We start from the raw sequence: 17,936 nt of genomic DNA, 5'->3' as shown, positions 1-17,936 counted from the left end.
GAATATGTCATTTTCCAACTTGCTATGGTGAGATACATGTAAAAATGTAAGAATTAAGTCACACGGATTTGTTTTTTTCATTGATATAAAATGAATATAAAATACAGGCACATAGAAGGACATGAAATGATGGCAAATCTGGTTAGCCCAGATAAGGACATGAAATGATGGCAAATCTGGTTAGCCCAGATTGTCCTGAAAAAAAAAAAAAACAAGATACAGCATGTGTATGTAGCCTTTAATGACTGTGATATGAGCTTAAAAGTAAANAAATGATGGCAAATCTGGTTAGCCCAGATTGTCCTGAAAAAAAACAAAACAAGATATAGCATGTGTCTGTAGCCTTTAATGACTGTGATATGAGCTTAAAAGTAAAGGCAGTAAAAATACCCCAAAAACGCCTAGGGCCCATAGGGTTAACAGAATGGCAGTAAAGCATTATACAATTAATAATATCAAAATAAAACGCTGACTGACCTTAAACCCCGGCTTCCTGCCTCTCTTCTTCGGCACCTTGAGAGGTGACAGAGGCTCAACGTAGTGACTCTGGAACTCCAGCTTACGGATGGGAGGTCGTCCTCTCTTCCTGCCCGGCACCTTACCCTGAGGCCCCGCGATGAACTGGGGGCCGAGAGCTGGAGTCTGCATCTCTGAGCCGGCAGACAGGGAACTCATCAGACCTGAGGGAGACAAGAGGGAGAGATTATTAAAATGCAATCTCAAAGTAACAGGAAGTGGCAGCTTTAAACTGCACGCACCACTGCCTCGGCTCCAAACTGGAGCGGAAACTTAGATGTACATGTGAGACAACCCCCCTCTTCTCCCCTCCACACACACACACACACACACACACACACACACACACACACACACACACACACACACACACACACACACACAAACAGAAACTACAGGAAATAGTAGAAAACAAAGCCACAAGAAGCTTTGTACTCTGTCACACCCCTCCCCCTCTCCAACTGCAAAGATTGCAATAAATATCATTACTGCACACACACACACACACACACACACACAGAGAGGAAGTGAAAGCAAAGCACATATACCCACAACACCCACATGATCAAACAATCAATCAAGTGCACATTCAGCAGCGCTTTCAAGTGTTTGTGTTGCTACCATTCATCCACAGGGCCGTCTCTCTGCAACGCTCTCTGCGTAATTTCATTCATGCAACACAGACGCTTACCTGAAATGGCCTTTGAATCTGACGCTAAGTCGCTCTGTGCTGACTCTGTCTGTTTTACAAATCAGCTGTCATATATCTGCTATTCTTTTATATCTGATGCCTGAATAATAAGCAAAACTGGCTTCATTTTAGAGCAGAGAGACTAAAATAGAGGATAAAATCATCCTCCTGTGATGATAAAGTGTCAAAGCAGAAAGAGGAAAAACAGGAACAGAGGCAGACAGAGCACGTGAAAATGCATGAAGCCTCTCAGACCAAGTCTTAGTGGAGTCTAGTACGAAAAAGCAGCTTCAAAATTAGCCCAGAAAGATGATTATTTCCTACCATGCACACAGCCGTCTGGTAATCACTGTCTGTGTGATGCTTCGCTCCAGCAGCAGGTTTTCTGAATAATCCCCCTGATGGATCTCCGACAGCCTGCCTCTACTGTTCTCTGCTGCTACACACTGTCAAGACGCCGGCAACTCTGCGTGTCTCTCTTCCTCAATCTCCAACCCACCTTCCTCCAAAACAACCCCCCTTCTCTTCCCTTCCCTTCTAGCCTAACCCCCTTCCTCTGTGTCCCCTTTCGGTCGTCATAGCAACACGCCTCTAACATCCCGCGGCAGCCGGCAGACGTGCTGAGCTCAAAACGATGTCTGTGTGTGTGTGTGTGTGTGTGTGTGTGTGTGTGTGTGTGTGTGAGGAAGGGGGGGGACTGTAATGTAATTACAGTTGCCGCAGCTCAGGGTTTTTTCTTTTCTGTCTTTACAGGGCGACAAGGGATTCACGCTGTGTGGTGTGTTGTGCTGCGAGCGTTTCAGGGTTACACCACTGTAATCTGTCCTCAAATAATATCTGGAGAAATTTCTGCACGTGTGAAGATTCCTGCCAAATTGTGAGATCTTTTTAATCACTCTTAAAGGGTTGAAGTTTTCATACGGAGTCTGGGTTTCTCTGTAAACATCAAAAGGGCTCCAGCAAGAAGCCCTTCAGGATTCTCCGCCGCTTTTGTTTGTGATGAAAGATCATATTGCTGTCAGAGCTCACCGCCTGCCTTTTATTTATGGGCTTCCTCTGCCTTTGTTTCAGCTTACGTGTGTTTGTTTTTATCTATAATATAAAATCTACACATGGAGAAGAAGAAAAAAGACCAGCCACAGCCAAAGGCGAGGCGTTCTACCCGCTGAGGTGCAGGCTCCAGAGGGCCACAACTGTGGAGCACAACTCAGGTTTTTTTTTAACCTCCCCTTCACCAACATATATCGATTAGTTACGCTTGGGTTGCTATGCCGATTCCTGTTTGCGGTCAAAGAAGCCACGCTGGTGGGTTTTAACACTCAATCAAAATCAGGTTAACCTTTCGCAGGGGAGGATCAAACGCTGGCGCGCCCTCGCTCGCACGCAGAGCCGCTGCCAGCGTGTAAAGAGATTTGTCAGGAGTCGGCTGTAAAGCGGTCGCTCACAAGCTGTTTCAGCGCCGAATGTGACAGGCCAGACAAATTGCTGCGTTTCATTACTCGAAGCGTATACATGATAATAAAGAAACGGAGGAAAATAAACAGCAAGGTCAGGACAATAGGGCTGTAATGCCGTGTGACGGCGATGGCAGGAGGCCCCTGTGACGGAAAGGGAACTGTAAATCATAAAAGTAATTACACAGTGAGATTAATCCTGATGTCCCTCCTCAATCAGTCCTGTCCCATTACGGCGCATCACGTTACAGACACAGACAGACTGAGAGGGAGCAGATAATCATCTTTTACTTAAAAAGAATTGGATACAAGGAGGAGGAGGGGAGTCCATTAACACTGGCTGACAATGTGAGGCAACTCCTCTGCCTCCTTTTCGCAGGCACCGCTGCACCCTTGCACAATACATCTGGGACCACAGCCTCATTTGTTTATGGCTAATTAAGCAATTAGGAGATCAGTGAACCCCTATGCCCAATTTCATTTTCCGACGACGGGATATTGTCTCCTTTTTTGGGAGCTGAATGGCAGAGGAGGGCATTTGGAAGCTGTTGGAGCCACTGTTATGGCCACAGTAATGCAGCAATGATCAGCCATGATTAGCATAACTTAATCAGCAGCTTCAGGGGATGGAGATTTGTATCTGTTTTCACTTATGCAAAGGGGAAACTGCAATGAAGTGAATTATGCTAGTGAATTATGCTAAACTGCACACCTACACACACACAAACAAACAGTCGCACACACCGAAACGCTGCAAAGAATAACTGCATTTTAACTAGAAACTATACGCTCCTCACTTAGAATAGATCTGTGTGTGTGTGTGTGTGTGTGTGTGTGTTCTCTAATCAATGTAACAAACCCCCTGAATTTATTTACAGCTCAGGCAGGGCGTCGCCATGGTAACAGACAGTGAAATCGGATCCTGCGCCAGAGTCATGTGATAAGGTGGGAATAAATAAACGCATAAACAACAATGTGTGTATTAAATAAGGCGCGCTCACACACACATGTATGCACACACACACACACACACACACACACACACACACACACACACACACACACACACACACTGCCGCTCCTTATCTCCACTGAGTTCCCTCATAACACAACACACTCCAGAAGAAAAGGGGGGAGGTGGAGAGTATTCCATCAGCTGTGGGTCAGAGAGGAGGGGAAATGAGAGAATATGATAAATCACATGCAGGAATATTTAAATGGCCTCTTCTCTTTCTGACACACACCACACACACACACACATGCATACGTGTCTAAATAGACCACACACACTTGAAATGGCTTCTTGAGTTGCTGTTTCCCCTTAGAGGTGAAGTGCACAATTTAGAGGGATTTCGTGGCGTCTAGCAGTGAATTGCAGATTGTAACCACCTAAAACTTCCAGTTAGAATTTCTTCAGTGTTCATTGTTCAGGAAGTTTTTATTGGGAGCCGAATTATCTGCAGAGGTCTCTTCCTCTCCGAAACAAATAGACCAGAGGATTAAAACCGTTTGCCCATAACATGCTATTGCGTGCCTCTTCCTTTTCTCTCATAGGTGTGCTCACCTTTTTCTGACCCAGACATTCAGGAGGTTTGTACCGTGAGCTAAATTATCCACAGAGGTCTCTTCCTTTCCAAAATGAACAGACCCAGTCATTAAAAATGACAAAAACACCAAATAACACATTACAAATCCATGTATTTCCAACGCAGTTTGGCACGTCGCTGCAGGTGGCTAGTTCTACACATGCTTATGTCTGCTCACTTTTTTTCTCTGATAACTTAAGATCCAGACGTTCAGAGGGTTTTCACCAGAAGCCAAATATCCACAAAGATCTTTTTCTCTCTTTAGCCCAACTGCATCTGTCATGAAATACATTTTTTACATTGTGGTATTTCTACTTTTCGACATGTTTGGTATTTTTCAACCTGGAACCCATTTTCCCATGTTTACGTGTATGAGTGACTAATGGGACAACATTTTTTAAAAATCCATCTAGTATTAAGCAAGAATGCTGCAGATGGCAAGGGTGAAACAGACTGCAATGTAACCATTTGGGGCATGTGTACGTCCACTAAAAGTGCTTGTTTTGTCACTGACAGGCTCATATTGTGATACTTAGTGTCTGACAGGATTATGGAAAGGATCCCTACAGGGATAGACCCTTTGTTTAGGAGTAAAATCCCTGAAATCACAATCGTGAAACCCATCAGACTCCATTTAAATAAGCAGTAATTTTAATCATCATCATCATCATCATGTTTCTGGTTAAATAAAAATCATCTATCTCCGTAGGGATCCTTTCCTTAATGTTGCCAAACACTCATAATAACTTATCTGAGCCTGTCAATGACAAAAACAAGCACTTTTAGTGAACGCACACTGACGGTGCGAACATGCCCCAAGAGGTTACTCTGCAGCCTATGTCCCAGCTTCAAAAATGGTTGTACTCCTCAGTCACTTTAAAAACATGGGAGAATAGGTTGAAAAATACGGAACTTCATCGTTAAGTAAAGGATCTAAGTACGTCTTTCATCACTGATGTTAAACTGTAATCCATAAAACCATTTACATTTCAGCAAATACAGGCAATCGGGAAAAATCACCCCTTCAAAATAAAGTGCTGGAAAGCACTTTTTAAGAATCAGCTCTTACTTTGAGTGCAAGTGTTGGAGGCCCGGCTCCTCAGTCTCCGCCCGACTGGCTCTGACTCCGCCTCCAAGTCCACCAGCTGCCAGCAGCCCCGCCCCCGGTTGTCACGGCGATCCAAGCGCAGACGAAGGCGCACACCCTTGCTGAGGACACCAGGTAACCAGGAGACAGGACGAGGAGGAGGAGGGGCCAGTTCCAGGTAGGAGTCAGGAGAGTTGAAATCCCGTCCGCCTCGCAGTCTCATGCCCTCACAGCCCGCCAGGGGGAGGAGAGATACATCACACTGGAGACATGGAGAGAAAACACTCAACAACAACAATATACATCAGATCTCTGACAGGTCCGTAGGCCTGCTGTCAGACATGAATGTATTCACAGTTCATTTTTTAATCAATCTGAATTCTACTAATCACCCTTCGTTCAAGATGAAGAGCTCCGATATTCCATTTCTCAACATTAATCGTGTCCTTGACAAATTAATTTCAGGCCTGTAATCCTCAGACAAAATGAGTGTTGAAACGGCAAACAGCAGGCAGACTGAAGGAAAGATGGAGATGGAGAGGAAGAGACAGAGAGAAAAGAAACTGGGGGGAGACGGCGGTGTAATTATACCAGTGTGTGTCCAGAGGTCAAAGAAATAAACTGGTGGCTAATGGGAGAATATGGCTCTGCTAATGATAAAAGTATTGGGGACAATGTGTCTATTGTGCTGTAAAGTGAATGCAATTTGGCCTCCAGGGGGCTGGATTTACTGATTAACATTAACTAACTAAGCTCTCAGTCCCCTCTGTGTTGGAGGGAACAAAGGCGGGTGAAGAGGGGAGAGAAAGACGCTGAGAAACTTTTTAAAGCTGATGGGAATGTTCACATTATCACTCATTAACCTATTCGGCAAGCAGATCTTATTTTCTGTTTGGTGGTTGTTAGTCCGGCAGTAATTACTGTTCGTCAGGAAGCCCAGGGCTTTATGTGCCATTATCAGGCAAATAATGTGTGTAATTTTATAGCTTCTTCTCCCAACAGCCTTCGAAGTTAAATTTTGAAATGCATCATTAGACAGCATTACTTCTATAGCATCTTGTCTCAATACAAAAATTTAATTAAGCATATAGCACAGTATATATGGTTTAAACACAGACTTCTTCATTCCAAAAATTAGGACTAAATTAATTCATCTAAACTGTAATCAGATATTATGATACTGTATGCTCTGTGGTTCTCTATCCAAACACAGCAGTGCTTTTAACTGAATGCTAATGTTGTGCTAACAATGACAATGCTAACATGCTAAAAGGTGCTCTATTTGACACTCTCAGCACATATATGATTCAGAGTGTGATTCAGGTTGTCTTCACACGGTTCATGGAGGTGGCTGAGCCGGCAGCTAGCAGCTAATGTTAACAGTGCTAAAAAACATGGTGGTGGCTGAGCCAGCTGCTAGCAGCTAACGTCACTGGCAGTGCTAACAACATGGAGGTGGCAAAGCCAGCTAACGTTATTCCCAGTGCTAACAACATGAAGGTGGCTGTGTCGGTAGCTAGTAGCTAATGAACTAACAACATGGAGGTGGTTGAGCCAGCAACCAGCAGCTATCAGCTAACATTACTAACTGTGCTAACAACATGGAGGTGGCTGAGCCAGCTGCTAGCAGCTAACATTACTAACCGTGCTAACAACATGGAGGTGGATGAGCCGGCAGCTAATGTTAATAACTTGGCTAACAACATGAAGGTGGCTGAGCCGGCAGCTAGCAGCCAGCGTTGTTATAAGTGTTGACAACATGGTGGTGGCTGAGCCCGCAGCTAATAGCTAACATTAACTGTTACAACATGGAGTTGGATGAGCAGCTAGCAGCTACTGGTATTAACAGTGCAAACAATGCTTACAATGGCAACAGTGCTGACAGAGCTAATGGTGTTAACCTTGCGCTCATGACAGCGCGAGATATAAACCTTAATGGCCTTTTTCTCGGCTACACTGTAATGTTAGCTAGCTCAGTGGTGCAAGGTGAGCTATCAGTAGATGCATGCTTTCTTCTGCGCGGTGATACAGTTAGCGGGTGTAGTTCGGTATAAAGAAAATAGTTCCTACATGAAACTGCTCACAACAAGGTCTGTGGATTATCTTGAGTAACCAGGTCATGATTTCTGGAAAGAGACATTGCTGTTGAGTTTTTCCAAACATATTTTTTGGCACTTTGAGCACCACAAGCTGAGTGCCATCTAGTTCCATTATACTGGAGTAAAGGCAGACATTTTTACCGCCACATTCTCCAATGCTCTGCGACTCACACCAAAACTATTCAGACTGATAAAATAGCACTACAGTTAAGAGGGAAAATCATTTTGGGGGGGTTTCAGGGTAAACTGCCCCTTTAAGATGAGTAAATGAAAACAGATGGGGAAAAGTAAAAAGGGCAAATTGTTCTAACAGTAGCTTTACCAAATAAGCAAACCCTTCACACAAAAAAGTCCCTCCACACATTGCAATGTTTTTCTGTTTGCAAATGTCTATGTGAATAAAAATCAGAGGAGAAATATAAGAAGAGAACAGACTGTGTAACTGTGGGACATAAAAAGGGCAGATAACACATTTCTGACTTCTGAACTGTCAGCTTCGATCAGGTTGGAGATGAAGAAAATCTGCCCTCAACCCAAATATTTCATATTTACTAAAAAAAAAAAAAAAAAATCAAAAACATCAAAGAGTCATCCTAAAAAACATGAAAGAAGACTGTTCCTCACACACACACACACACACACACACACACACACACACACACACTCGCTATCTCGAGCACCGTGAAACAACCGGAATGAAAAAAAGTTAGATTTGACGAAACAGAGTGCAACCAAGCCCACACACACACACACACACACACACACACACACACACACACACACAGGGGAATGCTTCTGTTTCTATCTAAAGGCTCTGAGTCCCATGAGAGCAGGAAACTACTTTATCTTGCCACTCTACCAAAACACTTGTGGCTTGGAGCCCCGCCAGGAGCGTAGCTGTTGGAGAGATTTCTTTAACAAAATCAAACACGAGCGGACACACACAGACACACACAGACACACACACACACACAAACACACACACTCACACACAAAAGCCGTGGAAGACACAAGCAGTGATGGAGAAAATTCCTGAGTGGATTGAGAGAAACTCAGTCTTATGGCTTTACTGGAATGACCTACATAATAAAACTTGTATAAATAATTCTCAGGTAGATGTGAGGTATGTTTGGAGGAATACCTGAACACTTTGCTAGCTTTCACACTGGTGACTAAATTATATATATCATAGCAGATTTGCAAATTATAGATTTACAGGTTTACTGACGATGTAAAATGCTGTAAATTAACATTTCCAGGTCAATATTTTCATGTGTCTACAAGCTAATATGAGCCTAACTTCAATCAGACATCAGGCTGGAGCACTGACATGGAAGCTAAGTAATGCACTGCTGTGGGGAGGTCAGCAACAAAATGTATTTCAGCCAGCTAACAAAAAGTTCTACTCAAAAAAATCAATATCAGTTTAAGTATACATTATATTAGGAATAGGACAGTGACTTCCAACAGGACAATGAAGCCATTATATCACTCTCTTCAAAGCCAGACTCCATTGAGAAAAACACCAATGCCAGTCGCCAGATGTAAAACGTTAACGTTAGGCCATAAATGAACTACACTACAGCTGCATTACCTAACGTCACCACCATAACAAGACTGGCGCGGCTCAGCGTGATGACGTTCTGTAGTCTCATTTAGCCACTTGTTAGCAACCGCCTTTTCAAAGACACATAGAAGCTTCAGAGTTCACGAGTGGTGTATTTACTGACGTATTTCATTTTGTAGAGCAAAACGTGAAAGTCTCTTAAGCTATGTTAACAACAGACCTTATTTCAGATATCTAACCAAAAACCCATTCAAAAAACCTGCTGACTTTGAGATGAGGGAACCATGAGTGGTAACTAATTTCTGGGTTTTAGGAGAAATGACACCCTGGTGCCTCTGCTTTATGTGTAGGTGTACACCCGAATGTTAATCAGGGATCTGTTGCTGCTGACCCTGGTGCTGGAATCGGAAATAGGGGTGGAGGCATGGTGGAGACAAGGGTAGAGAGGAACATTTGTTGGTGGGTTGTACAGGTATTCCACTACCCGACGATTCCCATCGTGCTGAGTTTAGAATTTTTTTTGTTCATAAAATACGCCGCACATTGTGTGCATTGCCCTGAAGCGATTTGCTACAAAATCTTAGCAAGAAGCCAATGTCCGTGAATTTGAACTTCCCCATGTTGCCCAGGATACAGTGACATCCTGCTAGCGAGCCGTGGATCCTCTGCCCTGAGCATCCCGGTCGAAAACAAAATGTGGCGTCCTGATGACATTAATGCGAGAGGCATTCATTAAATTACTTACAAGAATAGATGAAGTTAATTAATTGGAGATTTTAAAATGTAGTAAAATCCTACTTCCCATGTCTTTGCGTTCTTAAGACTTTTGAAAAACTGATTTAAGACATTTTAATAACATTTCAGGCCTTATTTTTACATTAATGAATTCAACGCCTTTAAAGATCCCCAGGTACTCTGAGTAATCATCTCAGCTTTATCTGGGTTACACAAAATCTAATTGCCATCACACTGAGAAGCCCCTCGCTGCACTGTGCAATTCATGGCTGTCACATTTGGCATCCTTCAGACAAAACATCACCTCCTGTCTGCTGGAAGGAACGCCCTGCTCCTTGTACGATACATTTGGGGGTCAAACGTAGAATTTGGGGCACAAAACACGTCAGAAAATCATCCAGCGTTCTGCTTTCAGTCACGCAGCTGTTTGTGAGTGTATCTGCTTTCTCATTGTGAACACTGACCTTCATCTGTACAATGCCTTGCTTTTGTGTGAGGTGTGAAAGCCTCTTCACTCAGTTTCATACAGCCGCTCTGAAAAGACCAATAATGTGCCACCCTGTTACTATTTCCCTCTTCAATTCAGCACTGACCATCTACTCTTTATTAAAAAGCTTTCTCAAACAGCCTGTACAAAGGAGAACAAGGCTCAAAACAAACTCTGGAATGTCCCTGCGGTTGTGCCGTAACAGCGACAATGTCGCCCGCTCCTCTGAAATTCTTGTCTTTTCAAAAGCGTAAAGAAATATGCAATTAAGTCAATAGATGTAGTGGGACGCCACCAAGGGCGTAGATCTTTTATGTTCCAATTTCTAGTGGAAATGTCTTTGTTTATGTAAAGAAAATGCAAAATTCAGGCAGGTGACACTTTAGAATATAAAATATAATGGAATATAATGCAGTGAGGCTCTCAGGCGGTCCGTGTCGCTTTTAAATATTTTTCCTCCTGTAGATCAGCTTTTCTCATTACATGTTAGCCCTGCTGCGTAGAGTTGAGCCGAATACTCGGATGATAGACAGATAAATAAATATTGTACGAGTAAATGTGTCAATGTCTGTACTTGCAATAGTAAATATAGCAACTTCTGATCAAACCATATTGATACCAAGTTTAAAATAACAACTTTCACTTAGGCCACACCCACTTTTGATTTAAATCCAACCCACTTCCATCTTACACTCCGCCCATTCTGGGTACAGATACGGTTACAGATCATTTAGCTGGTTGAAGAGACACAAATACAGATAATGGTGATCTTGCTCATCCCTACTGCTGAGTCAACACACATGTAGGCATTAAATTAATTCATAAACCCCTGGACTTTAAAAGCTCATAACTGTAGTCATGAATGGAAAAACTGGACAAGAAAAACGGTGTCAAAAATTTGTCAGTTACTGATCGGCTATGCACGTTTTTGGGTCATTATACAACCACTTGAGGGGATTATGTTACTATTTTTGGAATATGCATATTTGTTTCCTCTGTATTTACCTTTATTGTGCAAATAAACTTTTCTCAAAGCATTCTCATTTGTTTGTCAACGTGTCTTGGTGCAGGCTACTTTTCAGAGCAGTTTTAATAATTATTAAGGCTGTCCCAAATTCCAGTTTTTGGGCGTCAAAGCTTGTTTATTTGTGACATATGCCAGTTTGCATGCCTAGTTTGTTTTACATTTTTAAATTTTGAAATCTTTAATCTGACTCTTTCCCCTTGACTGCTGTAACACTGGAATTTCTCAATTGTGGGATCAATAAAGGTGTATCTTATCTTATCTTATCTTATCTTATCTTATCTCATCTTATCTTTACTTTCGTATATCTGGCACTTGACTTTTTGGGGGCCACCTTGCAAATTCTGAAACTATTCCAGACACTTGACTTCTACAAAATCTTGCTAGTGTATCACATGTCCAGCTGGTCACCAACATCACTGGAAGTTACCATTTGGTTGAATTTAGGTTGCGACGTTGGGTGACCACAAATCAATGTCAGGACAACGTCTAATGCCAATGTCAGTTTGACGTAGAATACTGGCGACAGACAAGGATAAGATTTTGTTGGTTATAAGTTGTGTTAAGTAACCTAAATCCATTGTCTCCCAAATTTCTCTTCATCTTGACATAGAAAGACGCCATATAGTCGTGAGGTATGGAGATCAAAGCCCAGTGTCTAAAAAGCGTCATCATGTTAACATCACTAGAGTTGCAAAGGCATGAGATTTTCACGGTACAATTACCGTCTCAGAAAATATCACGGTTTCACAGTATCACAGTATTACAGAGTTTATATTATTATCAGTCAGAATGATCCTTAACAAAGCACATTTCTTTCTTCTATATTTACCTTTCATTGTATGTTTACTTGTGCAAATAAACCTCTCTCTAAGCTTTGTCATTTGTTAGTTGAAAGGTCTGCAAGCTACCTTTAAAAAAAAAATCTGCTTTTAAAAAGTGATGGGGACAAAACTGGCCATTTTTAAATTAGTGTTGAGGACATGCCCCCATCGTCCCCAGGAGGGGCGTATATATATATATATAGACAGTGCAGGCAATGCAGTTGCACTGGGGCCCATCAGGTGGGGGTCCCATAAAGGGAATGGGCCCTCCAATAATGTGTCAGGTAGAGAATGGGCCCTCATGAGTGATTGCCACCTTGAAAATATGTGTTCAAAGAAGAACTCTCATTAAATTAGAAACAGTGACATTTGCTGTATATGCCCCCCAAACTAATCTTCATGTTTATTTTTTCCTTTTTATATATAGATATATATATTCAAACATTTATTTTATAAATTAACTATTATTTAACTATTAAAAATGTCAAATTAATAATTTCTTATTTTCTTTAGTATTTTTTGTTATATCCTCCTAAGACTTGAACTTTTGTTTGGTATACATTTTTAATTTCTCCCTAACTATTTGGGATCAGCAGGACCAGATAAGTATAAAAAAACTCAACATTGTCAAAATTATTAAGTCCCAATGTCCTCAGACGAGACAATAATAAAGTCCCAGTGTCTTCAACCACATTTGTATATTGTTAACATATGTTATTTTGCTCTTTACATTGAATTTGGAACTATTACATATTGCACACCTTGTGTGCAGGTAATGAGAGTTAGGATTAAGTTTGGTGAAGTGATATATATATAAGATGTGAGATGCCACTGTTAATGTTCAGTTGTCCTATTTTATTTTTTATCCCTTTTTTTGGATATTAAAAGTGGATCAAGTTACCCAAAGAAGCTGTCACCATGCTCTTACCTCACCCACAGCCCTTTGATAGTTAATTCATTAACTACTAAGTTTATAGGTAAGACAGGTGAGAGAAACCCGCCCTACATAACCTAATCTAAGGCCTTGGTTTTTACCTCTGCCGCCTCCATTGTCGCCCAGCATTTTTTGATCCCAAACATATTTAGTAGAAAAGAGCTGTTGTGTTGTTCTGTCTGACTATTTGCATTCTTTTCCACTCATTTATTAGTTCTTCCACCAACACACACACACACACCGCTGTACCACCAACACGGCACTTTGCATTGTGGTCTCAAAGGCAAATTTAGTCTGGTTTGAGGGAGGTCAACGGTTAACTGTCAGCATATCCAATGTGAGCCCACTGCTGTCTTTGAAACCTACCTGTGCATAGTGTCCTTTAGGCAAATGAGGATTTATTAAAGCACACTGAAATCAACTTTTATGTGTCAGATAAATAAATTTGGCTTGAATATTAATGACGATTACAAAAGTGTCCATACAGACTTACAGGCATGCATGTATGTTAGGATCTTTATCATCTCAAATTGAAATAGGATAGTATATTAAGGAGCCTATATATCAGCATAGCAGCATATGGCATCTCTGTAAATATCTCTACAGACTTCTACAGGCACTGAAGTGAGTTTATAGTGACCTTGTTGCAGGTTATACAGCCTACTGTAGTGTAGTGTAGTGTAGTGTAGTAGTGTAATCTGTAGTGTAGTAGTGTAATCTGCGATGAATAATTTGACATTGATGTGTTCTGTGTTTAATCATCTTATAAAATATTAGGATAAATGGTGCCTTTAAGTGACAGAGTCTGATATCTTTACCTATCAGGATGGGGTCGATCAGCGGCAGGAATCCATTCCTCCACAGCAGGCGGGCTGCGTGCAGACACTGAGCCGGCGCATGGAGCAGCAGCGGCGGCAGGAACACCACGGAACTCTCGGCTCGGGTCAGTCCGGGTTCCACCCCTGCAGTTGCGGCAGGGAAGCGAGCGAGCACCGCGGGCTGGGCTGGAGTCTGGTGTGGAGTCTGCTGAGCCGCAGTTTTGACCTTCCCGACGCTGTCCGGAGGGTTTTGGTGTTGGCAGGAGTTGCAACGTCCTCAAGGGCGCAAGTTGTGGTGAGGCAGAATCGTGAGGATGATTTCCCTATCTGGCTTTAAAGCTGCATCTCATTTACCTGCAGAGGCACAGACAGCACGGTAAATAAAAAAAGAGGAGCACTCAAACTGGAGAGGTTCAGCCCCCTTTTGATATCACAAAAACACTGGCTGATAGATATGGAGTGGGTGTTTGAGCTCAACCCAAATTTCTAACAATTCCTACACTGCTATTTTTATTATCATGCGCCTCATAATTTAATTATTAGCTTGCATACCGTTGTCGTTTCTGTCCATTAGGCTGAATCTACACACACACACACTGATCCTATCTTTGACAGGTAGGCTATTAATGTTTCTAGGAGCTTATGAGCCTCATCGTGATGTTATCTTGAGAAACTGACCTCACATTTGCAAAACTTACCGACAGGGAATCCCCACACCTGTCATATGAAGAGGAAACTGGTGTACATGACAGTTGGTGTTGGACCTCTACTCACCCATCACAGGAATATGAACCACCTGAGAACACTAAAGTGGAGCAACATATGCTGAGACAGAGTTTGACAGGGTTCCTTTACAAGACATCAGCACAAGATTGGGTAACAATGCAGGACAGACCTTAGATGATGGTGGCTGAGTGCAGGGGTCAGCAACCTTTACAGTCTAAAGAGACATTTTTGGCCAAAAAAAGGGGGAAACAATCTGTCCGATTAAATCTGAGCCTCATAATGAAGGTAACACAGCCTTTAAAGCTGAATTTAGCCCATCAACATTATAGATTTAAATGATCATGCATGAATTATGACAACTTTGGTCAACATTTTACTGTAGGCTTGAAAAACAAAAATTTGAAGTTCATCTTACTATAATGACGAAAACTCTGTCTGTGTGTCTGTTCTTCGTTTTTCTCCTCACTGACTTGGTCAATCCGTGTGAAATTTGGCACAGTGGTAGAGGGTCATGGGAGGATGCGAATGAAGCAATATTACATCAATTGGCCAAAGGGGGGCGCTATAGCAACCGATTGAAATCGCAAACTTTGAATGGGCATATCTCATGCCCCGTATGTCGTAGAGACATGAAACTTTGCACAGAGATGCCTCTCCTCATGAGGAACACATTTGCCTCAAGAACCCATAACTTCCGCTTATATAGATTTTCCGCCATTTTGAATTTTTTGAAAAACACTTCAAATGGATCTCTTCCTAGGAAGTTTGAGCGATCTGCATGAAACTGGGTGAACATAATCTAGGGACCAATATCTAAAGTTCCCTCTTGGCAAAAGTTGGAAAACTTACTAAAACTGAGCTTCTATAAGGCAATGAATATTGCGGAGGGCGTGGCTCATCACATAAAGGTGTATAACATCTCAAGGGTTTCACCCATCACCACGCAACTTTGTAGGCATATGACCACACATAATCTGAGGGGACCCCTCCATTATTGACCCCATCAAACAAAATGGGGGCGCTAGAGAGCTAATTTCTTATCTAGGCCTAACCGCCATATCGATTTTTACTAAACTTGGTAGATATGTAGAACAGGACGCCTCAAGGTGACTGGAGAAATTTAACTCTAATTGGCAACTGGGTGGCGCTATAACAACAGAAAAATGCTTAAAAATGGCTAAAATGCGACCGATCGCTGTGGCTCCCCCTGTGGCTGAATGTTGTTGTTTTTTTTCTCTAATTTTTGCTATGACAAAGTCATGGTATGGTATGCTGTACTCAATGGGTATGGACTAGTTATTTTAAAACAAGCATTTTTTACTGGGGTGGACAGCATGTGTTTAAGGTTTTTAACTGAAGAATATAAACCAATGAAAAAAATATGTATTATGTTAAACTATAGAAATATGTTCTTAATGCTGTTAAACTGGAGTGTTCACATATTTTGATATACTCCAGTGCTATTAAGTGCCTGTGCAAATGTGTTGAACCTAGCCTCTGACTCCTCAGCCTCCCCCTTCTCTCTTTCTACACCTCCCTCTTGTACCCTCCTCCCTCATTCAACTCCTTCCTCTTCACTCCTCAGCCCGCCACACACTGCTCCCTGTTATACTATATCATTTTTTTAAATAAACGTTTCCTACAAAAACATCTTGTCAAAAGATTGTTTTTGTCACAGAATTTGCAAGTTACATTCTCATAATATAAATTAATTTATTTACAGCCCACAAAGTCACTGCAGATGAGGAACAAGGTTGCAGTATTGGTATTAACTGTAGTTAAAATATAGCCAGTGCTGCATGATGTCCAGTTTAGTGGACAGATTAATTGTAATTTCTTCCCAACATAAAATCAATAGTTTTACTTTTATTTTAACAACTGTATTGCTCCTTATATGTTACTTGATGTTTGCTATTTTTTTCTTCTATTATAGTAGGATTGGTGATAAATTCCTGAGCTGCACAACATTTCTTGCATTCTGTCGGCCATCTTTGTTTTCAGAGGTTTGTGTTGCACTTACAACACCTGGCCACTGGGTGGCAGTGTATGGCATGACACACTGGGATCCACTTTAGGGGCTTACATGCAACTATAGCATCAAAACCCCATGTGTATACAAGGAAATGTCTGGGGCTGGGCTTATAATTTAAGTTTTACGGTATTTTAAATTTACATCTTTGCTGATGAAAGCAAACAAATTTGTCCATGCACTATTAAATTCTCTATTTTCCCCTGATACATTTCCCTTTTTGGATTTGGAATCCACAGCTAACCTAGCAAGGAGGACTCAAGACTAACGTAGTCATCGCTAGAGATGTTTTCAGAGGAAAAGGTGCCAGGCATAGTGTGTGACAACACATTTTAGTTGACAAAATGTTAAAACATTTTTTTAATACAGTGTATAGGCTACAATTTTTTACGGTTGGAGAATGTAAGAATCACGTTAGGCCGACAATGACAAAATTTGAACTCCTGTTAATACTTGATTGTGCTGGTATGTTTCATGTGAACTGTCTTTGACTTTGATACAAGGTACAAACAATGAAAGCATGACATGAATATATATCTTTAAAATGTCTGACATGAAAGGGAAGACTTCATTTTGTTGTTGGACAATAATCTGTGTGATTTTAATATTCTTCTGGATGACTGCTTCCCAGTTCTTATAAGGTAGCTGCTGGTTGCCTTACCCTGGTTTAGTGGTTTAAAGGAATATTTCACCTCCGAAATGACCATTGGCATATCAAATACTCATCCATGTAATGTTGAATTTGTGAAGAAAACATTTTTCTCGTATACATCCAGTGAAGAAAGAACCAACAAATGGATAAAATTTAAGTAAAAGGGCATCCAAATTTAACAACAGCAAAACTATATCAAAACATCTGTATACAATCTCTCACACAACTCGTATGGTTTAATCCAAGTCTCATTTATTCAGTCGTATGCTCAGTACTGTTCAAACCGACAGAACTTTTATGACGGGGAACTGGACTAAAAGTGAAAATTGTCTATGCTCTCTTCAAAGCCCGATTCCATTGACAAAAAACAGTATTTGTACCTCACTGAACACAGGAGCTGCTGGTCTACCACTGCCTTGATTAATGGGCTCTTTTATGATATTGTGTGACTTTGGTGAGTCCAAACTTAACTTTTAAAGTGGCTGGCTGTGAAGAGAGCGTGGACAAGTTTCAGTTTAAGTTCAGTTCCCTGTCAGAAATGGCTGTCTGTTTGGGATGTACTGAGCATATGACTGGATAAATGAGACTTGGATTATACTGCACGAGTTGTGTGAGTTTGTAACTGGATGATTAGATAGAGTATGATGTTGTTAAATGCAGTCGAATTTTTTTGACTCCTCGTTCATTGTGGAGGCATGCGGAAAAAA

The 17,936-nt window shown here is 41.5% G+C and overlaps 1 protein-coding gene across 3 annotated transcripts in view; it reads right to left on the bottom strand.

Moving 5' to 3' along the window:
* Positions 1–13,972, bottom strand: part of scml4 (Scm polycomb group protein like 4) — a 22,551-nt gene extending 8,579 nt beyond the window's left edge. The window contains exons 1-3 of one of the 3 annotated variants that reach the window (XM_050058008.1): positions 13,823–13,972; positions 5,317–5,596; positions 478–680 (exon numbers count right to left, since the gene is read on the bottom strand). In XM_050058008.1, the coding sequence (XP_049913965.1) occupies positions 478–680; positions 5,317–5,557 (444 nt within the window). In that variant the 5' untranslated portion in view covers positions 5,558–5,596; positions 13,823–13,972. The remainder of the gene's footprint in view (positions 1–477; positions 681–5,316; positions 5,597–13,822) is intronic. The other 2 variants (XM_050058009.1, XM_050058007.1) reach the window with 2 other exon arrangements.
* Between the last annotated feature and the right edge of the window lie 3,964 nt (positions 13,973–17,936).

The sequence above is a fragment of the Epinephelus moara genome, chromosome 12 (genome assembly GCF_006386435.1).
Source record: "Epinephelus moara isolate mb chromosome 12, YSFRI_EMoa_1.0, whole genome shotgun sequence".
NCBI classification, from domain to species: domain Eukaryota; kingdom Metazoa; phylum Chordata; class Actinopteri; order Perciformes; family Serranidae; genus Epinephelus; species Epinephelus moara.
This window is presented reverse-complemented; position numbering and strand designations above follow the sequence as displayed.